This window comes from Coccidioides posadasii, chromosome 1, assembly GCF_018416015.2.
Source record: "Coccidioides posadasii str. Silveira chromosome 1, complete sequence".
NCBI classification, from domain to species: Eukaryota; Fungi; Ascomycota; class Eurotiomycetes; order Onygenales; family Onygenaceae; genus Coccidioides; species Coccidioides posadasii.
The window spans coordinates 785,552-806,419 of record NC_089407.1 but is presented as its reverse complement, the minus strand read 5'-3'; the positions used below and the strand labels follow the sequence as shown (position 1 = coordinate 806,419).

Genomic DNA, 20,868 nt, shown 5'->3' with positions numbered 1-20,868 from the left:
ACATGAATCAATCACTATGATTACAGCCTTCCCTCCACACACACCCACAATATCCATGGCCCTGCTGCTGATTTTTGTGGCCCTTGAGAGTGTTGTCAGTGGAGAGATTATCCTGCCTGAGTACACAACAGTGAGTAACACAATCATTTGCTAATCAGTTACCAATCAGTTAATAACTGATTATACAGATGCTAGGATCTGTTGTTCTACACTATAAGAAGGTCTTCTGCCGGGTAAAGGACTGCTATAAGACAAAGATAGGTTATTCCATAATTGGTTGGCAAGCAGCTACTAATCAGTTGCCAATTGATTAGAAACTGTTTTCAGCCAAAAAGGTTGGTCATCAGATGTCAGATTTATATAAATGAAGCAGACATTGCTAATCAATTGACAATCAATTCCCAATCAATTAATGTATGTGAAGAAAACTGTAAATAATTTGAAAATTCAAACAGCAGAGGTACATGTATGGTATTTATAGTACTGAAGGTGCGACCTCTTTAGTCAGCATCATGTGACTTTTACGAGGCCCGCAAACTTTATTTACGAGGTCCTGATCTGTATCCTCTTACGTTAATGGATGGGCAGTTTGGAACCGCTTACTAAGCAAATGAGCTCTTGTGGGAGAAGCTACCGCCAATGAGGCTGATCGATATCCAAAATGACATCGATGCACCAACAAGAGCTGCCGGCCGTTAGGGCATTCGCACACCTAGCTACAAACAATGTGGGACAGCGGAATGATGTTGCCGCATTCCTCATGGACATAATAGTCTCGTGCACGATTGCGGGAGAGATTTTTGGGACCGACCATTCCCTGCCACCACCATGCTCTCCGCATTTACCGCCCAACCCCTTGTCGAGCTCCGCCCGCGAGACAAGTCGAAGATCGAGTCTCTCTTAGCCTATGGAGATCGGCTACTTGTCGGGCTGAACACGGGAAGTTTGCGGATATACCGGGTGAACGAGATCAACGACGACGAAGATGGTCTTGAAGATGCTGAGAACGCTGGCGAGCATGTCGACGGTGGGACGCCGTCAACACCTGTGAAAGCGAAACCGACGGACTTGCTGAGGGAAGAAGAAAATTTCGCGAGATACAAAATTGAACAGTTGGCGATTATTAAAGAGGCGAATGTGTTGGTTTCGTTGTCGGGCGGATATGTCTCTCTTCACGACTGGCAGACGTATCAGCTGCAGGAGCAGCTGGTGCGGACAAAGGGCGCCTCCACGTTTACTGTGACATCGAATATTGTGAAAGACAAGAGCACTGGCGTTCCCTCGATTGTGTCTCGGCTGGCCGTGGCGGTTAAGAGGAAGGTTATGCTGTGGACGTGGCGAGATATGGAGCTCGAAGAGGATACTGGCGAGATTACACTAGTGAGTGGAATAAAGACGCTCACTTGGGCGACGGGAACGAAGCTGTTAGCGGGATTAAATTCCAGTTATCTGCTTGTGGATATCGAGTCAAAGAAACTTACAGATATCATCGGACCGGGGAGTATTGGCGGCTCTGGCGGTTCGGAACGCGGAGGCCTCGGTATGACCAGTATGAGCTACATCGGCATTGGAGGTGCGGCGCCAAAACCATTGGCAACAAGACTCTCCGAAGGCGAAATGCTGTTGGCAAAGGATGTCAATACTCATTTTATCGATACCGACGGCAACTCTCTTGGCCGCGGACAGATCCCATGGAGCGCTGCTCCAGAGGCTGTCGGGTATTCTTATCCCTATCTGCTTACACTCCAAGATCCTTCAAATGGGACACTAGAAGTGCGCAACCCCGAAACTCTATATCTTCTTCAGTCGATCTCGCTACCGTCAGCGAGCATAATGCATATCCCTCAGCCTAATATCAGCCTTGCTCACGCCGGAAAAGGATTTCTTGTTGCCGGTGAGCGCATAATTTGGCGAATGAACGCCCTAGATTACGATTCGCAAATTGACTCGCTCGTCGAAGAAGGTCATTTTGACGAGGCTATAAGCTTACTTGGGATGCTTGAAGATGCTTTGTTGACGGACAAACTTGGCCGTTTGCGAGAAGTTAAACTACAAAAGGCCCAGGACCTATTCGATAACCGAAAGTATCGTGCTTCTCTAGACTTATTTACGGAAGTGTCTGCGCCCCCTGAGCTTGTCATTCGCTTGTATCCAAAGATAATTGCTGGCGATTTGTCTACCGTGGTAGAAGATGAATATCAGTCAGAATCAGAGGGAAATGCCGAGGAATCGTCAGATAGAGCAAACGGAAGTAAACCTAATGGTGTTGTTGCGATCGCGGAAGATAAGAATAAGGGAAAAGGCGTCGGTTACACACCTTCAGTCAGGTCTCTGCTAAAATATAAAACTGAAGATGGTGCAAGCGAAACTAGCAGCGTTTGGGGAGTGTCCGGGGATAAAGATAGCAACGGAGCAGACAAACCTCTGCGTAAGTATATTTCGAATCGGGCCGCCTTACATATATTGATTTCTTTTAGAAGGGAAAGACCTTAAAGCGGCCGTATATGAACTACAAGGATTTCTCGCGGACATTCGCAGGAGACTTCAGAGGTTCCTCAACCCGGATGGTAGCGTCAAAGTATCAGACCTGTGCGTAAACGGCGAATCCGATGAATTCAGCAAATCCGTGATAAGCATTCTTGGAATCTCCGAAAACGACGAAGATGTGGATATTGGGAAAAGATTGAGAGAAACCGCCTCTCTCGTCGATACAACACTTTTCCGAGCACATATGTACGCGACGCCATCCCTCGCAGGCTCCCTCTTCCGAATAGCCAATTTCTGTGATCCAGACGTGGTTATGGAAAAGCTGGAGGAAACAGGCAGATATAACGAACTTATCGACTTTCTCTTTGGCAAGAAGCTACACCGTCCCGCCCTTGAGCATCTCCAAAAATTCGGCCAAGCTGAAAAGGAAGAAAAGAGCGCACCACAGCTCCTGGGGCCCAAACGGACAATTACCTATTTGCAGAATTTACCATCAGAAATGGTTAACCTGATACTTGAGTTTGCGGAGTGGCCGCTTCGAACTGATCCAGAGCTCGGAATGGAAATATTTCTGGCGGATACAGAAAATGCCGAGACTCTACCGAGGGATAAGGTGTTAGATTTCTTACAGGGCATTGATCCAAAGCTTGCAATTAGGTATCTTGAGCATGTCATCGAGGAGTTGAATGATATGACGCCAGATTTGCATTATCGACTGCTACTGCTATATCTGGAGAGGTTGAAGAATGGGAAAGAGGGCGAAGAAGCGGCGGAATTTCAGGATGAAGAGGAGCGGGGTGAATGCAAAGGGAAGTTTCTGGATATGTTGAAGTCCAGCTCTCAGTATTCGCCAGCAAAGATGCTTGACCGACTTCCTAGGGATAGTGAGTAGTTTCTTTTTTTTCCCCTAAATATTCTGTTGATACCTTGACTAATGTGATGATAGATCCCGAGTTTTTTGAAGCTAGGGCAATTGTATTCAGCAAAATGGGTCAGCATAGGCAAGCCTTGGAAATTTACGTTTTCAGATTGAATCATCCACAGAAGGCAGAAAGGTGAGGATTTTATTTCCTTTCCACAGACTCTAGCATTTCTCAGTTTTAATGCTCACTGTTTTTCCAGCTACTGCAATCAAATATACCTGGCTAAAGATACCCATGCCAACGTCCCAGATAAATTGCATAAAGTTTCTCCCACAGATCACGATGAAAACCACCCGTCGATATATCATACCCTCCTCTCACTCTATCTATCCCCGCCACATGGATATAAGCCTCAGTACGGGCCGGCAGTCGAAATCCTTGCCAAACATGGCTCCCGCCTTCCCGCAAGCTCCACATTAGATTTAATACCGGAAAGCTTTCCTATTCATGAACTTGAATTTTACTTCCGTGGGAGAATACGCGCGGAGAATTCCGTGGTGAACGAGAGCAGGATTGTCGCGGCTTTGAGAAAAGTGCAAAGTATCAATTCCGAGGCTGACCTGTTAATCGGCGATGGACTTCTGGGAGGAAACAGAGGGAGGAATCGATTCGTAACAGTGACAGAGGAGAGAATGTGCGGTGTCTGTCACAAGCGGTTGGGTGGCAGCGTCATCAGCGTCTTTCCAGAGTAAGTTCGAGTCTGCGATCCGATGTAAGAGTTGAAAGTTGGTTGTACTGACCCCTGTAGCAATACGGTCGTACATCTCGGTTGCGTTAATAGACGAAGCCCCGGCGTTTAAAGCACGGATTTTTCAAGGGAATATTTTTTTGTCCTCGGTTTGTCTGGGAACGGTGCCCTCTGATATTGTTTTTTAAGACTGGATCACGTCCTGGGAACTTTTTTGCTTCGACTGTATATACACTTCTCGTCTTATTCTCTTTTTTTTTTTTTTTTTTTTTTTTTTTTTTTTTTTTTTTTCCGGTCGAGAATATGCGATTGTCGCGATCCAACTGATACCCGGTTGTCTTTTTTCATCGTATCCCAACCATATCAAATCCAAGGCTTCATCTGCGGACCTTAGCATTTCAATCCACGTCAAATTTGATGAGGACCTCGAAAACGTGTAGCTGTCACTTAATCTTCATCCTCCTCTTCGTTGACCACCTCTTCTCCATAATTCTCTTCTTCCTTGGTTTCGTCTTTCCCCTCTACTCTGGCTGACCGAGCGCTGTCCTCTTCCATCCGTGCGGTCAAATAAGCGTTGACCTCGCCCTGCAGCGAGACCACAGCGCCTCGTAGTTCGGACAAGTAAGCGGTCCTTCTAGCAGTTGCGTCCGTGGTGTGTGACGAGAGGGATGTGGAGAGCTGGTGCTGAAAGGTATGTTGTAGCGGGGCTTGGGGTTGAGCTGGGTCTGGCGGCGAGGTGGCGGGGGCCAGGTATGCAGCTTTCAGAACCGGTGGCCTGCCTGCCGGTGTGTCGGGCAAAGGTGCCATTATGCTATGGAAATCGTTAATCTTCAATTGATGGTAGCTGCTGTCCTCGCTGCAAGGATAAGTTGAATTGTGATGGAGGGGCATCATAAGCTGGGTGGAGGCTCTGGAAGCCAAAGTCACGTGAGAGTAGCTTAGCAACTTCATGTTGCGCAAGGGCTCACAGGCAACAGAGAGGATTTGGGCTCACTTAATAGACGGGCTACAGGGTAAATACAAGCATATTTCACTAATAGGAAGGACAAGAAAACAATATGGAGAGGTGTTAAAGCACGCTTAGATCAAACAGATCCTATTTCACTCCATCACTAACCTGGAGACGCGACCATTCGCGAAAGGTCCGAGTGATACAGATTATTGCCAATAAGCATGTGGATTGGTGTAAAAAGACGTAAATCATTAGTTCCTCTGTGGTCCTTTTGCTCTATTGCAGATGTAGATTCAGGCGTCGGCATCCGAAATGAAAATGTTCCGTAGCCCTTCCGTATGGACAACGTCGACCCAGGGCTTATCCTCATGCAGTGAGTTTCCCAACTTACGCCACCGGGGAGACCTGAAGTCGGCCACTGGCGGAAGTACGATCGGTGTGCAGACCAGCCGTGCTCCAGGGGGCAGAAGCTCACTTGCCATTGCTCCCTGCTACGAGCCAAAAAAGGAGCTCCCTGCGAAGAGCAGATGCTTCAGGAGATAATCAAAAGAACCATAATGCCCAGCACTCCATACAGAGTGATAGAAAGATAATTTTGGCCCTCAGAACCCAAGACAGCCAACCACAAGTGTTCACAGAGCGTTGATGTGGCTGGTGGAGAAGTAGCTGGTGCATATTCCTCATGTCTTGAGAGAGAATTTGGATTGAACCATGGGTCAGCTCTTCGCTGGAATAAAAATCCGAACCTGGGGTTGAAAGAGCAGGAGCTTAAGGGTATACTCCGTACAGCACCGTAAAATCAGGCCCAGGGGACCCCTAGAACGTGCTAGGAGGAGCTGAGCCGGACTAGAGATCGTGAACTTGAAAGGATGCATGTAATAGATGCTGCGCTAGCCTCTTAAAGGCTAGCGTAATCCCGCATAACTGCCCAATAGGCGGCTGGGACGGCGTATGACTAAAACAAAACCAAACCAAACCAAACCAAAGAGCAGTAACTAACAAGCTCACCCAGCTCAGAACGAATCTTTGAAATTTCTCCATACCTAGAAGGTCAACTGCTCTACAACTAGGCTCAGCCCACTAGCCTGATTCCTGGCTATCTAATTATAGTTCAGGAGATCCGACGGTCTCCGTCGAATATGATCATCATCTTGCCACTCATTACAATTGTTGCCGTGAAGCTAATTTCAGTAACCGTCAGCTTTTTATTCTTCTTGTCTATTTTAGAGAATGATCCAGCTTGCATCAATGCTGGCTTTCCTCATGAACAAGTTCAGATCGCAGAATAATAGCGAATCCAGAAGGAGCCCTTCCGAACGCCACTATGATGGTTCCTTCGATGGGGAAACAATATACGAGTACTTCGGCAACCGTGTTATCAAGAGTCACAACACCTCAGATGGACTCCCTGTCGCCATTAAATTCAAAACTAAAGGCTTCTTCTGGCAGTCAGAGGCGGATATGATGGCCTATGTGCATTCTCAGACCTCTTGGCTCCTGCTGTCTGGGAATGCCGCCAACTCGACAATCATCGGATTGCAATGATTGCCGACTTTGTGCCAGGCAATCCACTGGATGAGGTCTGGCCGACATTGAACAAAGAGCAACGCACATCAATCAAGGAACAGCTTGCATACCATTTAAAGATTTTGAGGTCATACACCCAACCATATATCGGACGTGTCAATCGCCAGCCTACCCGCAATCCATATGAAGGAATTGAGACCAAGTTCGTGGGTCCTTTTGATTCAGAGGCCGGGTTCGATGAATGGTGTCTTTCCCGTGTAAAGAACTCGTCTGAGAAAAGCAAGTGGAGGAAGGCACTTGCAGAATTACGGAGGAAAAGTCCATCAAGGTTTGTGCTCACGCACGGAGACCTCTTTCCACGGAATATCCTTGTTAAAGATGGGAAGATAACGGGTATTGTGGATTGGGAGCGCAGCGGCTTTTATCCAGAGTATGTTGAGTACACACTTGCTGCATGTCTGTATGACTATGGGGGAGAGGAGTGGTGGAAGCCCTTACTGATGGAAATCTTGACTCCCTGTATTCCAGAGCGACTAGAATTCCAGAGTTTGATATACAATCGGGGATATTGAAAGTCATGTGCATTCTCACTTCGGGTCGCGACGATTTGTTGCCTAATTGGACGCTTACATGTTTTTCCCCTCCCAACCCCGCACTCCCATGCCAGAACAGCAAGCACCCTTTCTTCAAGATCAACAAAACTTCAGTATGTCTTCCAGACTGTCAGCATCATCTCAAACTGTCGAACATGCTCCGCAGACCCTTCATCTTGTTGCATTTGGCACCAGGGATAGAGCACATTGGGCTCTGTTTATTCCCAATAGAACGGCTGCCCCGACCGGAACCCTTGTGCATATCAGGATAAGAGGCAATGATCCCAAGTCTGGCGGAGGTGAGGCGGAGCTACTTATCAACCAGTTCCAGCTCTCGCGCAGTTCCGCAAAGAGTGTCGTGCCCCTTACAGGGTCATGCGCATCGCGAGAGGAAGTTGAAGATGCGGCAATAGAGTGCTTCAAGAACTTCGCGTACACTATTGTTCTCGACAACTGTCACTTTCACTATTGATGTCTTGACTGAATTACGTCGAAGATTCCCCTCTCAGATCCAGCAAGCTTCAATTGATCTTATCCGGGAACAGTACGGAACAACACCAGTCAAAATCCAGCAATTCCTCGACCGAAACAGACAAGAAAGCGCCGAAGCAGGTCAATCCAAGTCCGCAGAGCCACGGTTCCCACTTGATTAAGAGCAACACTTTCTCACCGATGAATGCGCGGCGAAACGGACTGTCTTGAATTGTGTGTCGATCGTGGGGTACAAGAGAAGAAAGTGCAAGGGGCCATTTTCGGCATGCAATCTTTCATTGAAGACAAGCCCGAACAATAAGTTGGATTTCTTTGACTAATCTCATGTGGATTTTGACTGTTTATCATACTTTCTTCGAGAAATGGCATTAACGACCCCCCAAGCAATCCGAAGATATGGTGAACTTGCTTATCATCAACTCCCTGGTAACATTCAGAAATCACCGTCGGAATTCCATTCAAGGAAGTTGTCTCTCCTCAGTCATAGGAACTCGTGATCCTGTTCCAATGAAGGGGCCATTGACAAGTCAACTATGAATGGAACGCGCAACAAGTTATGCGCAGTTTATGGAATACAATACATTTTGGCCTCTTGGTTGCGATCAAAACTTGGGTTGCGAGCCGGTCCATAGACTCGCTGGGTCCTGGCTCCCTTTCTGGTTTTCTGACTTTTGGTTCGTCTGAAACGGCTCGCAACCCAAGTTTTGATCGCAACCAATGACCAGGATGTGAAAAGCTCATGGTGCAATCAGAACATATGCTGAGAATAAATATAGATGATTTAGCATGTAGTTTTACAATATGACAGAACTCACAAAACCCCGTGGGACATCTCGGCTCCCAATACTCTGTAGCTTACATCAAAAGTCCACTAGCTACGAAGGCTCCTGCCATGCTGGTGGTGCAGATGGGCCTTGAATGCCATCATACTTGGTGGAATGTACACTACGCCCCGCTCTCGACACATCACACAAGGTTTTCTGCCAGAATCATACGCATTCAGCTCATTGCAGTGAATAGTGGGGGCAAGAACATGGTTCCAAAAAGTGTTATTGTCAGGCCATTTCCGCGTCCTCTGAGCCAACGGCAACGAAGGGTTAGCAATTCAAAACGGACACTCGAAATTCTTGAGTATTTCTGGCACAACGAATAGCGTCTCGGAGTTCGAAGGTCGTTGAGAGGGTTCCTGTTCAGCTGGGTACCGCCGTTTATGGGGGTCGTACGTGCTATGTTCCTTCCGGCTCTGCAAGCGAAGCCAGAGGGCTATGGACGCACATCGACCGCTGGAACACATCTGCAAAATTAAAGATCTGAAAACCAAAGACAAGGTAGGGTAAAAAAATGAAAAAGTCCAAACTTGTCCTTTATTAAATGAACTGACTCTGACCTAAGCAAAGACCCTCCATAATGTTTGTGATGACACAAATTGGCAGCTGCTAGCAAATAACTCCCAAACTAGACCTTCTCTGAACACCACATTTGTCATTGTTGATGTCCAGAATAAACAGGGTGTGATATTTGTCCATGAATTGGAGAGCAGTGACTAAGTGGATCTGGAGAAATAGCAATTAGGCATGATTAGACAAGTATATTATCAAAATGGGGGGTTGTGACATACTTTTTTGTGGCTGGTATTGTGGAAATTCTGGGGAAGGTCCTGTCTTCAGTCTGATATCATGTATGGAGTACGGAGTATACCTAGCGGTTAGATGGGGGGGGTTTAGTGTGGGTGATCACCCATTGCTGATATTTTATAGTTAGTTATGTTAACTCCGGAGTAGTTATGACTAAGCCTCTAAACCTCGCCCCAGATCATACACTCTCCAAGCTGTTTTGAGTTTACCTCGTAGCTATCAGAATTTTGTACAACCAGATCAGCTTGTTTGCATTCTGTTCTGGTGACATGAATTTAAAGAACATCTTCTCATATGTAAGCCCCTTTACAAGGGTATTTAACTGAATGTTGCTGAATCTTGATGTTTGGTGGGGCACATCAAGCTTGCACGCAGACACCCTGCTTCTGCAGAAGTGATATCCTCAAACCCGAATGCCTATCCCAGATTTCCTCCTCCCCCGCCAGAGGAGCTTTTGTCAAGAAGTTCATATTACAATAACCTTCTGAGCCAACGCGAAAACCTTGCTCCCCCTGATTCCCCAACAGATACCCCCCTCTTCGCCCTCTATCGCCTCTATGAGCACCTCGTCCTCAACCGCACCACCGGTCTGCGCAATGAACTCGAGCGATTTTGGTTTAATAGGTGGCCTGTTTCGTCCATTCCGGATCCGCAAGATCATTCCGAACCAGCGCGATATGCGGTTCTGGCGTGCATTCCCGCTCTAATGGCATTGGCGTTCAACAAAAGGATAGAACTAGGGATACCTAGACGCGCGGATGCCATTATGTCCATGGAGGAGATAGAGGAATACCGGAATGAGGAAAGAGTATATGAACAAGTTCCTCAGTGGACTTTATCCGTGAAGCCACTACAAGCAATACTGAAGATACCCCACGATGGAGGAGAGACTCTGGAGTCGTTTGATGATAAGAGAGCGAGTCCGCAGCTCAGAGAGAAGAATATTTTATGCTGGCAGCCACATATTCATTTTATTTGATTTAAGCTCAAACATATAGAGGATCAAAAAGATTATATTTCCAATATAATAGGCTCTTTCTGTGTTCTGTTGTTTGCTCCCGGTGCAACAGCTGCATTCACCAACCTTGTTGGGCTGGGCTGTGGGAGCCCCAGCAAGACTTTAAGCCATGCTACAATCATCCAGAAACTCATGCGAAATATGGCAACCACACCACTTCTTTGCAGGATTGCATCTTCCCATGCACTCTGCACCCCATCATGAAAAAGGTAATCTTCTCCATATCCATCATGAATATGACCAAACACAACAAGCTGTGGCTTCACCCTTCTTAACTCTCTTAACAAATACCCATCCCCTTTCTTTCCGACATCACAATGAAGCACGGGCGGGCCATGCACCACAACTACATTCGTGTTATCCGGGATTCTATGAGTCCAAACATCCCTAATTGCTGGATATTGGAAGGCCCAAACACCAAATTCTGGCGTCTGAGGTGAACCGTAGATGTTCAGCCTCCTCCCATTTGAAAAGTTTAGGGTGACACAGCGGTCCCGGAGATAATCGACATCGTTCCAGTCCGAATTGAAGACAGATAATCCGGGATGGTCGGGAAAGCGAGTAGGATAACGTTCAACGAAATCTGAATCGAGCAGAAGATCGTGGTTTCCTGCTATGACAACTTTATGAGGATGTGGGAGGGTAGACAGCCATCGAAGTTGATCATGAAGCTCCTCAAATGAGCCATGTTGAGTTAAGTCACCAGCATGAATGAGAAGATCGCCATGTGAAACCTCTCTGGTCGAGTTGTGGGTATCCGAAATGCAAATAACTTGAATTGGCTTGGTACTGAATGACGAAGCAGCAGGGGGGCGAAAACGAAGGTAAAAGCCGTAGAGTACATTAGCCAAGGTCTCATACCCGAAGAATGGACGACAACGTTCTTGATTGTAAGGATATGGTAACAAATGATTGTTCATTTTGTAGCAGTAAAAATTGAGGAAATAGGCTCGGATACAACTCCCACAGGATGGGAACACAAGGTTAAATGCTTAAATTGGCAATTCCATTTGTGGCTTAATTCATTGTTGGTTTCTCCACCACATCTTTATGATGGACTATCAAACTTGGAGGTTATGAAAAGTGGAAGCTTGGCAGATCATCATATTCTACGGAGTAGTAGGTAGAAATTTCAACCTACTAGTTTTTGACATGAACACAGAAATTACAGCCAAAAGACTATATGGCTAACAATGGCAATGATTACATCCTTCTTTCCATACCGAGCTGTGCTAAAGTCCATGTTCTCTAAAACAATAAATAGCCCTTCAAAAAATGATACCATCTTGTCCATATGCCTGTTCATACGAGCTGCTGATCTGCTTCAGTGCACAAGTGGTTACCATCTTTCCATATATCTTTCCCCATTCTTCTATTTCTCTTGCCTTTACAGGCTTCTCACCATTTGATAGGATATATTCACGTAGATATCCAACAGCATCCTTACAATCATACGGCCGCTCATCCGGTCCACCCATCCTATTCGTCTTTCCACAAAAGGCGTAATCCCAGGGCGCAGCCAAGACCGTAAGTCCTTTCTCTCGAAATAGCACCACGTTCTGTTGCATGGCGGCTTGGATAATCCGAGCCTGCAATGCTAAGGGAATAAAGAGAGTGGTCGCGTTGTTCAGCCAATTCGCACCCAGTTGGATCTTGCTTTCTTGCTGAGCATATTTTGACGCATCTTTGAGAAGACGGCTTTGTTCATTGCCGCCAAAGAAATCAACATCGTGAGTAACCTCTCGGTTCTGTAGGTAGATTGTGTTGACTGCTCCTCCAACCGCAACGACGGTGACATCAGCATTTTGACTTTGAAGATACTCCGCCATATGTTGAAAAGCGACCAAGAGGTTGGCACGGTTGATGTCAAAATCGCGATGGCGGACGGGAGCACCCTGCGGGTCGCGCTCAGGAGTTGGGACCATCTGCAATCCTCCTTGCGGGGCAGAAATGGTAATAATGCGACCTTTGTTGTCACTTTTGGATGTTTCGTTGCCCATGGCTGGAAATTTTTGCACACAGACAATGCAAAGTCTTTGAAATCAGTGTGCTACACAAGGTTCAAGGAAATGGAACAAAATGAACTCGAGTAAAATTTGATAGGAGTGATAAGCGTTTCTACAAGAACATAAGAGAAAACCCGGGTGGGCACTAGTTAAGTACCGTTCCCTTCTGTTCCCTTCCGTTCCCTTCTTGTCACCCCTGTTCTTTGCTCTGGATATTGCCATATGCTCTGTGTCATGGAGCAATTCAAGGCAAACCTCAAACTCTGTCTAGAAAGAACATTGGAGGAGATCTGTGATCCTCTTCCCGACATACAATGGCTCCGGGCGAATCTTCTTCCCATGCCCTCTCATCTCTAATCATCGATAATCACAGCACCAACGTATGTTGGGGCTGGAGGCCCATCTGCGGGGTGGGTTGGCTAATCATCATACTTTCTCGGTATTGGGCGATATCGAGAGTTCAGGCAAGTATTTTTGAGCAACAGTATGGGCCAAATAAAGCAGTGGTTGTACTCCGTAGACTCCTAATTTTGAACATCAGGTCTCGACAGAGTGGGGTTGTTCGGGTGGCCAATCATGTTGACACCACATCTCATGTGACCCACTATGCAGTTTAGCCGCTATCTTGTTACATGGCTGGGCAGGCAGAGAAGAAAAATTCGGTTCACAGAGAGGGTGACAATACCGAGCAGGTAGTGGCCACAGAATTACATGCTGTGAAAACTAATAGAGATATAACACCTGAGCAGGACAATGTGAAATGCACCTGGCTTTTGCCTTTGAGTGTTATATGTCAGACATCTATGTCCATTGCGGTAGTATAAATTCCAATAATAATAATTGGACACCAGCAGAAATTGTGACTTTTCTGTTGCCCATCTATCGAGACACTAGTCTCTATGTAGTTAGTTAATAATGATAAGATAAGCATCTCAAACTGGCTCTTTACAAACAAGTCTTGCATACTAGGCCAGAAGGGGAATAGCATGGAGGTCTCTCACATGGCATGGCATCGGGGAGCTCGGCCCGAGAGGAATAGGGGTTCAACCCCCTACAGCACTGAGTTTTATTAGATACACAGCACCATAAAATCAGGCCCAGGAGATCTCTAGAATATACTAGGAGAAGCTGAGCTGGATATTAGATCATGAACTTGAAAGAATGCATGTAATATAGATGCATAGCCTCTTAAAGGCTAGCGCAATCCTGCATAGCTGCCCAATAGGCGGCTGGGACAGTGTATGACTAAAACCAACCAAACCAACCAAACCAAACCAAAGAGCGGTAGCTTCCGGCAGATGGGGATAGGGCTGAGCAGCGAACGCCAACAGCGCCTTGGCGTGATATCTAGCGTGATCGCTAGCGTGGTCGCTGAACAACAGATGCAACTGACAGGGCGGCTTCGCCTTTGTTTCTCCTCAGATCATGTTGACACTACCACTCTTCCATCGCATAAGTTCATTTCTGCATTGCTGCTCAATGCCGTTTGGCCCTCCTCCTCCTGTCTACCCTTTGAATTTTGACCATCTTTAGCGATTTGGCTCCCATGATGAGGAGCAGTCGCCGTGGTTCGACCGGCCGCCAACGCGGGGAAGTGAGCTCTGCTGGGCCCGCTTCTCCAGAGCACTCCGCCGCAACAGACCAATCTCCTCGTCCAAGCTCCTCCGGTAGCGCTGCCTCTGACTCCTCACCTCTTCCTCCTCTTAACATCCCGAAACGGCCCCTGTATAATCTCAGCCCCCAGCTCCCTAGCCCCGGAAGCTCTCGGTCGGCTTCAGCAAATATTCCCGGCGCCAATGGCAGCAACACCTCTCTTCCGAATTTTCTACGTTCGTCCTCTTCGTTGATGCCCCAGAACGAGCCGGTGCAGAGAAGGCCCTCCCCATTAGCAGCGGCAAACGAACCACAGAGACATCGTCGTCAACACTCTCAAGGATTCTTCGAGCCAAGTCTCCCCACCGCATCCATGTCGGAACGGACGACCACAACCATGGCGCCCATATCCGCTTCGAGGATCGCTGCCCAAACCGCGATGCAGCACCAAACAACGTCCCAGCAGCTGCGTAATCGATCTTCGACCATCCCTCCACATCAGGATACCAGTGCGGGCGCGGGTGCGGGTGCAATTGCAGCTGCAAGTACACAAAAGGGTCCTTCTGACGGAGCAGGATCCTTCCAATATCATAGTGGAGCATCAGGCGGGCGTGCTTTTGCAGCCACCACGGCAGCAAATCTCGTGTTTCCTCGGGTTCAGCCAGCTGCACCCAGCCCAGCGCCAGCCCAGGAGAGTACCAGTGTGAAACCAAAAGCAGAGAAGTCAAAGATGAAGTCGTTCCTGAAGCCCAAACATATCGGAATTTCAAGAGACAAAGACAGTGACCGCCGTGAGAAGCCAACCGCCTCGCCGAGCAAGCTAGGCCCAAGTGGGCTGTCACGCATGGTCAATGTTTCCACACCAAGCCTAGTTGACCCTGTTCCTATCAACAACTCCTCACTTTACAACTTCACCAACTCCTCTTCTGCCACTGTTGTTCCCACCGAGAAGCAGCCTTCCATCGAGAAAGAAAAGGAAAAGGACAAAGAAAAGCATAGGCACCACTTTCTGTCGCGTCCAAAGCTCAAGCTGAAGGACAAAGACGATCACTTTCATCTACCTCTCTCTTCGGCAAACAGTAACTCAAGACCTCTAGACCCCAGTGCCCCTCAGTCTCTATACTCGTTTACACCATCCTCACCCTCTGCGACGTCGTTCGGCAAATCTGTCAGTGGCCTTGATCTCCGTCACGGCGGTCGAGCTTTACGCGAAAAAAGGAAAATGGAAGAGAAAGCCTCAGCGTCGCAGGATGCCACCAGCACCGACCAGCCCGATTTCTCTGGCAGTATGGGAACTGGCGTTGCCGCGTGGTCCACGTTTATTGGAACCGGCGTTCCTGGAGCGTCCATCCAAAGTAAAGAAGCTGCAATGCGAGAAGCCTTGGACAGTTTCGGCATCCCGAACTTGGCGTTTGAAGACGCGTGGGATTTTCTCAAAGCAAAACTCCTCGTTCTTTTCGAAGGTGAAGAAGTTCGCATTGCCATTGAAGACCTCAACAAGCTCGTCTCCGTCCATATCCTACGATCATTCCAGCGTCGAGTGCCCAGTGTTCTCGTCGAAGACCTCCGCGATCTCTTGCAAACTGGCTTTGCATCCCTCAATCAGACTCTCAGCTCCATCCCGGATGAAAATCTTATGCCCCATCTCGTTCAAGTGTGGACCTATACGTATGGAACTATCTATCCATTTATTCAAGCTGTATTCTTCCCACTCGACCTCGAATTCAAAGGACGCGGAAAAATAATGGAAGCTCACGAATCTAGAGAATTCTGGGGCATCATTCCGGGGGGTGGATCTGCTGGAGCCAAACTGAACGTGGGGGATATCATTCTCATTTCTTTCCGCGATAATATCATTCTAAACAGGTATGAGGCCTTAAAAGCCATGTTCTCTCGCCTCAGGCTCGAACGCGTCAACGCCAGTCTTGGTGTTCTGGGAACTTCTTCAAATAGCGGTGCTAGTCGCCCTGGAACGGCTCCAAATTTTGAGGCAGGAAGCTACAACTCACAGTCCTCAACTACCTTGAATATCGCCGGCAGCCAGTCTTCAGAATCGCACCTAACCATGTCTCGTGCACGGGCCGAATCCAACACGTCCTCCAACCCTGACCACCCGGTCTTCCAGTCCTCTCTCTTTGTAAACCCTGCAGACGGGTCGGACGTCATCACAGAAATCGTCGGCCGAATCCTTCAGTGCATTTGCATTATTGGCCGGGTTCATACCGATGACCATGCACAAGAGCGAGTTGAAGAGCTCAGAAAGGCCCTTACGCACAACTGGCTTAGCCGGGGGCGTAAGGGGCGCGACCGCCGTGGATTTGTGGGGACAAAGGTCCGTCCTGCTGCACCTAGCCGTCAGTACAGCGAGGACCAGGTTCGCAGGGGATCTAAGGACATCATCGAGGGCTTTGGGAGGCCTACAAGCAAGGACTCCACAAGCCTCGATGAAGAGGATCCGCCAGTCGAGAAGATGAAGAATCTACGCATGTAGGTTCGCCCCCGCTGTCGCTCCGGAATGATGTTTTTATGATGACACGACTTTTCTTTTTTTCCCCCAGTTGCCTCTATTTTTATGTACGAGTACGCTCTGTTTTCTTTCCATTTTTTTTTCTTCTGTTTTTCCTTTTTTAAACGAGAGATAGGTCGCGTGGTCGGGCAAGGAATGTTGTATCCTTCCCTTTCCCCCCCTTTTTTTTCGAACTGTAAGAGTACATATCACCAAGTCAAAGCATATCTAGTATGGACGAATGATTATCTCAAACATATTCCCCACCAAGCTGGCATCAGTGAAGTACTAATAAACAAGCAATTTAAAGAACAAATTAAAGAATGTTCATTCTCTGACAAGTGGACGACAGTAAAAGGAACAAAACCAGCTCTTGAGCTTTCAGTTCTAGTCAGGATTAGCCGTAAGGCTTCAAAAAAAGTTCCAAAATCCCTCGTCTTGGAAAAGCTGTCGTCCTCTCCTTCCCCCTCGCCATAACTCCAGAGCCATCAATGCTGTCATCCGAATCATACGGGTTCCGAAAGCGCCTTCTCCTGGCTGCCTGAGCCAAGCCAAAGGTCAAAGCGGGCGGGGATAACTCTTCTTGCTCCGTAAGCCGCTTCCGCCGTACATATTTCATGATCCGCCTCGACGGCTGCCCCGATAGATAAAGGTCGATCTCTCCACGCGAGCAGTAGAGGTCGAACCACCGCACTCTCGAACGCGATAGCGCTTCCCAGAGGATTTCCATGCCTTCGTGGAACCTCCTTTTCTCCAGTAGATCGACAAAGCTTAACGATATAGAGAGGTCAGCATTTTTGGCGATTTTGTGGAGCATTTGGAGGACGTAGAGTCTTAGATCGTCGCAGAGGTCTTGGGTTGCGTGAAGCCGATCTCGGTCAAGAAGGTCACGGTAGCATGCGAAAGTGCAGAGAAGGGATACCCAATCTCCCCGCTGTGCTCTTCGAACATCCTCCATGAGCCGTGCCATGATGCGGGGCATTCTCACAGAGAACTGGAGGTCGTGGAGTTGGTCGAGGAGAGCATTTAGGCAGCGCTTGTATGCACTCCTTGGAATGGGTCCTGACCTTAATAAGGGCGCCTGCGCGAGGACAGAAGTGATATCTATTTGCAGCGGACGACGAGATGATCCGGGTTGGACGATATAATTTAGAATGCCGGGGATGTACTCTCGGATGATACTGTACGGGACATGAAGTTCGAGGATCTCCCGAAAAGCGCCGTACTCATATGTATGGTGGCGTCTGAGGGTGAGTGCCATCGTGGGCGGTCTCTTCTCGCGTGGAATCTGAGAATTGGGTCAGGGGCATAAATGTAATATCCTTCTATATAGAATTCTTTTTCTCTTAGTAACTCCAATTTGCAAAGAACAAGAACTTCCCCGCGGAGGAAGAAAGCAAAGTAGTCAACGCCCGTTGCTCTTATAAATTTATGGAAAACCGATTCAGCGGCGTGCGGCTCTCGTAGTATCGAAAAGCAAACATTGCATTTTCGACTCCCACAAGGTGGGCGCTCATCGAGCACGAGATACAAATATATTCACGAGGTTGAATAGACAAGCAAGGAACGGAAAGCAAACAACCTCAGGTCTCCAAGGAATACAAAATGTTATATTCCCTGGCAAAATTCCCATGGCAATGAGAACATCCCGTCTTGGTGCTCACCGACTTTTCCATGCTAGGACAACATTGCCCTGCTGACTTTGAGGACTGATTATTTCTCAGTAAACAGCAAGGTGTCAGGCAATCAAACGTGAGCACAGTTTCCCTGATTTGCAACAGCATCATCCAGGGTGATCTATCCTAACGCATCAAACCTGAAACGATACCAGATGCGCTTGATGGGTCTTGATATCCACTCAAGTCTAACTCAGAAACTTGATATCCCACATACCACCAAAAGATGGGATGTCGGCTGCGAGCTCCCGAGTCCTCGACCATCCCTTAGAAGCGTGGAATTGTTCCGGATGCCGGCTCGGATCATGCAAAGTTCCAAATAAATCTGATCCACGCACATGGCAATGTGGTGCGCATGGATCCGTTCCGCTATTCATTAAAAATGTACATTTCCCACTAATGCACAGGCTGTGGCCTAAACGCCAGGAAACCTGAGTATCATGAACACAAAACACAGCAAACAAGTTTCAGCCTGAGATACCCGCTGTGTAACCGGAGCATTTAGGATTCGGAGCGGTATATATGTCGGACCATTCTGAACTGCTCCACAACGAGAAGAAGAAGACTAGATGGCAAACAATTCTAAGGGAATTGCTTCGCCATGATGTGAACCTCATCCTTTTCCATAAAGCTAGGGGAGGGATCAGTTCGGAAAATCCGATTAGGAAATATAAAAACTGCCAGCCAAAGTTATTGTTTCAGGGCCGCTAATATCCTGCAGACCATTTATGTGCCTTTGTTATCACTATGACTAGGTATGTGCCGACAAAGTGGATTCGATGGGAGCTGGATTGATCGGCACAAGAGACGCGCAGGCCGTATGTGCATCCATGTTTTAGATCAGAGAGATCTGGGCCACTTTTGTTTTTTAGCAAGTTGCTTTTTCTTCTCCGAGCATCGCGGCCCACAATAACAGAGAAAGCCTGGAGAGTGATCTCTTTGCTAGATATGTTGTGTGAGTAACCTGTGGCTGGTTCGGATACTTGTTTCAGAAAACACAGAAGTGCTTCAATCGAGCTCTCCCAGCGCATTTCCACCCGCCAAATCGTGAAAGCCCCACTGGTCTTCTTGGTGATTCAGTTGTAATAACTAACTGGACATTCATATTTCCACCTCTCGCGTTCGGGGTTTGGCCGCGATGCGTCATGTTGTTCTTCTGAGAGATGATACCCGGGCAGTGCATGGCAATTCGCCAATTCACCCATGAGTATTGAGAATATTAATTAGGCATATTCGTGTAAGTGGTGTTTTCAGAAGTTAGGGGTGAATGAACCCTAGGTGTCTGAGCGCGTTGGTTAACTAACTAAGTAATGCTTGGCGGGAGATGGTGACAAGGGCATCAATTTTCCCTGGGCATTGCAGATGCAGGCCAATGCCCACATTGAGCTATTTACCTAAATAGAGCAGCCAGCCCGTTCGATATAAAATTACTCTATTTCGGTTGAGCGATGGAGGATAGAGGGAAAGGTATCAGTAATTAACTATGTCATCAGTTCCCCAGAAAAGGAGCTTGGAATTATACAAACTGGTGGGTTTTATCTAACCAGCCAGCCAAGCTGGATGAACCAAGCTCTTTGTGCACAGAAAATGGAGCTGACATTGTCACTTTAGTTAACTTCAAGTCCAGGATCCTTTCCACTCCATAATTCTCTGAAACCCGCATCAGGTAACCTAACTCCCGACCGCAACCATCACATCCCAAACCAGAGCGCAAACCAAAGGCTTGGTGCATAGATTAACTTCCAAACTGAGCACAGTCTGACATGTAGAGATTGTTACAAAGCATTTAGACTGCCTCTTCTCCATTTCCCTTCTTCTCGAGTTCCTTGAACTTCTTCTGGAGAGTGAGAGGTGGAAACTTCGCGCCGCGGGTCTGTTCCATGGACTCCGCGATTCGCTGCCACTTCTCTGCTTCAAACTTTTCTTCCATGTCCTTCTTCACTTTGAGCAAGAGAATTTCCTACCGCAGTCTTTGGTTAGAAGATCTGGTTGCAAAACCAAATAGGATAAACAGCCAAATCCAGACTTACGTCGTCCTTAGACAGAACGGCAAGATTAGCCTTGATACGCATATAACGAGTTGAAAGCGTGGTTCCTTTGGTCGCTTCTCCGGTCATCTCCGTCCATGCACTGGCGATTTCGGACCAACTCTTGTTTTCCTTGTCCTTGAGACGGAGCAACATCTTGTCTTCCTCGCATGCGTTTTCAATGGAAGTCGGGATCGGACGGCTCTTTTTACCAGGAGTCATCCTCTGCTTTTTTTGAGGAGACCCGTCATTGTCAGGGCTGACGTTTTCCTTGTTGCCTTCATCGCTGTTCTCAGTTTTGATGGCAGCGTCCTTTTTAACTCCTGGCTTGCGACCACGCTTGCGTGGGGTAGCCGGGTTTTTGGGCTCTTTCTCACCCTATTATCGATGTGAGTTATTATTCGAGCAACAGGAAGAAGTATATGTGTATATATATATATTTTACATATATACACACATATCCTATATAAAGCCACTTTACCTTTTTTTCTTTTGCTGGACCATCATCAGCCTGTTCTTCCTGCCTGTCCTCTGATTTTATTTCACCTTCGTCGGAGACATCACCAGTGTTGGTGTTCTCAACCTCTTCCATTTTAATAGCCGAGTCCTCGACACCTGGGTGGTTGATGGCAGTGAATGGAGACATCACCACGAAATGATAAGCTCAATTGGAGCTGATAAAGTTATCAAGTGATCTGGTGAAATATGAAAGGTGCAAAAGTGCGTGCGAACGCGGTTGAAAGACA

The 20,868-nt window shown here is 47.5% G+C and overlaps 10 protein-coding genes across 11 annotated transcripts; 5 read left to right on the top strand and 5 right to left on the bottom strand.

Moving 5' to 3' along the window:
* Positions 1 to 55: 55 nt before the first annotated feature.
* D8B26_000197 (uncharacterized protein) lies at positions 56 to 314 on the top strand (the record flags this gene model as incomplete). The annotated part of the gene is made up of 2 exons (XM_066123145.1): positions 56 to 130; positions 189 to 314. 2 exons carry the CDS (start codon positions 56 to 58, stop codon positions 312 to 314), a joined length of 201 nt encoding a protein of 66 aa, XP_065979217.1.
* A 371-nt stretch (positions 315 to 685) lies between these two features.
* Positions 686 to 4,955, top strand: VAM6_1 (Vacuolar morphogenesis protein 6; the record flags this gene model as incomplete). 2 transcript variants are annotated; one of them, XM_003067596.2, is made up of 5 exons in its annotated part: positions 686 to 2,428; positions 2,478 to 3,371; positions 3,434 to 3,542; positions 3,610 to 4,098; positions 4,159 to 4,955. In XM_003067596.2, 5 exons carry the CDS (start codon positions 829 to 831, stop codon positions 4,208 to 4,210), a joined length of 3,144 nt encoding a protein of 1,047 aa, XP_003067642.2. In that variant the 3' UTR covers positions 4,211 to 4,955. The 2 variants fall into 2 exon arrangements, with proteins under 2 accessions (XP_003067642.2, XP_065979216.1); XM_066123144.1 differs by having other exon boundaries at positions 829 to 2,428; positions 3,434 to 4,098.
* On the bottom strand, positions 4,390 to 4,955 carry D8B26_000195 (uncharacterized protein). The gene has a single exon (XM_003067597.2). The coding sequence runs from the start codon at positions 4,903 to 4,905 to the stop codon at positions 4,546 to 4,548; it is 360 nt and encodes a 119-aa protein (XP_003067643.1). The 5' UTR covers positions 4,906 to 4,955; the 3' UTR covers positions 4,390 to 4,545.
* Positions 4,956 to 6,591: 1,636 nt separating this feature from the next.
* D8B26_000194 (uncharacterized protein) lies at positions 6,592 to 7,149 on the top strand (the record flags this gene model as incomplete). The annotated part of the gene is made up of 1 exon (XM_003067598.2): positions 6,592 to 7,149. The coding sequence occupies one exon, from the start codon at positions 6,592 to 6,594 to the stop codon at positions 7,147 to 7,149; it is 558 nt and encodes a 185-aa protein (XP_003067644.2).
* Positions 7,150 to 7,285: 136 nt separating this feature from the next.
* D8B26_000193 (uncharacterized protein) lies at positions 7,286 to 7,642 on the top strand (the record flags this gene model as incomplete). The annotated part of the gene is made up of 1 exon (XM_066123143.1): positions 7,286 to 7,642. One exon carries the CDS (start codon positions 7,286 to 7,288, stop codon positions 7,640 to 7,642), a length of 357 nt encoding a protein of 118 aa, XP_065979215.1.
* Positions 7,643 to 9,647: 2,005 nt separating this feature from the next.
* Positions 9,648 to 11,234, bottom strand: D8B26_000192 (uncharacterized protein; the record flags this gene model as incomplete). The annotated part of the gene is made up of 1 exon (XM_003067599.2): positions 9,648 to 11,234. The coding sequence occupies one exon, from the start codon at positions 11,232 to 11,234 to the stop codon at positions 10,308 to 10,310; it is 927 nt and encodes a 308-aa protein (XP_003067645.1). The 3' UTR covers positions 9,648 to 10,307.
* A 280-nt stretch (positions 11,235 to 11,514) lies between these two features.
* Positions 11,515 to 12,692, bottom strand: D8B26_000191 (uncharacterized protein). Its single transcript, XM_003067600.2, has one exon. The coding sequence runs from the start codon at positions 12,312 to 12,314 to the stop codon at positions 11,583 to 11,585; it is 732 nt and encodes a 243-aa protein (XP_003067646.2). The 5' UTR covers positions 12,315 to 12,692; the 3' UTR covers positions 11,515 to 11,582.
* A 1,174-nt stretch (positions 12,693 to 13,866) lies between these two features.
* D8B26_000190 (uncharacterized protein) lies at positions 13,867 to 16,739 on the top strand (the record flags this gene model as incomplete). Its single annotated transcript, XM_066123142.1, has 2 exons — positions 13,867 to 16,400; positions 16,730 to 16,739. The coding sequence occupies 2 exons, from the start codon at positions 13,867 to 13,869 to the stop codon at positions 16,737 to 16,739; spliced, it is 2,544 nt and encodes an 847-aa protein (XP_065979214.1).
* A 77-nt stretch (positions 16,740 to 16,816) lies between these two features.
* Positions 16,817 to 17,680, bottom strand: D8B26_000189 (uncharacterized protein; the record flags this gene model as incomplete). Its single annotated transcript, XM_003067602.1, has 1 exon — positions 16,817 to 17,680. One exon carries the CDS (start codon positions 17,678 to 17,680, stop codon positions 16,817 to 16,819), a length of 864 nt encoding a protein of 287 aa, XP_003067648.1.
* A 2,201-nt stretch (positions 17,681 to 19,881) lies between these two features.
* D8B26_000188 (uncharacterized protein) lies at positions 19,882 to 20,768 on the bottom strand (the record flags this gene model as incomplete). Its single annotated transcript, XM_003067603.2, has 3 exons — positions 19,882 to 20,055; positions 20,126 to 20,500; positions 20,604 to 20,768. The coding sequence occupies 3 exons, from the start codon at positions 20,766 to 20,768 to the stop codon at positions 19,882 to 19,884; spliced, it is 714 nt and encodes a 237-aa protein (XP_003067649.2).
* Between the last annotated feature and the right edge of the window lie 100 nt (positions 20,769 to 20,868).

Coding starts and splice junctions, on each gene's coding strand:
- D8B26_000195 (XM_003067597.2), bottom strand. CDS start 4,905: ATGGCACCTTTGCCCGACACACCGGCAGGCAGGCCACCGGTTCTGAAA.
- D8B26_000191 (XM_003067600.2), bottom strand. CDS start 12,314: ATGGGCAACGAAACATCCAAAAGTGACAACAAAGGTCGCATTATTACC.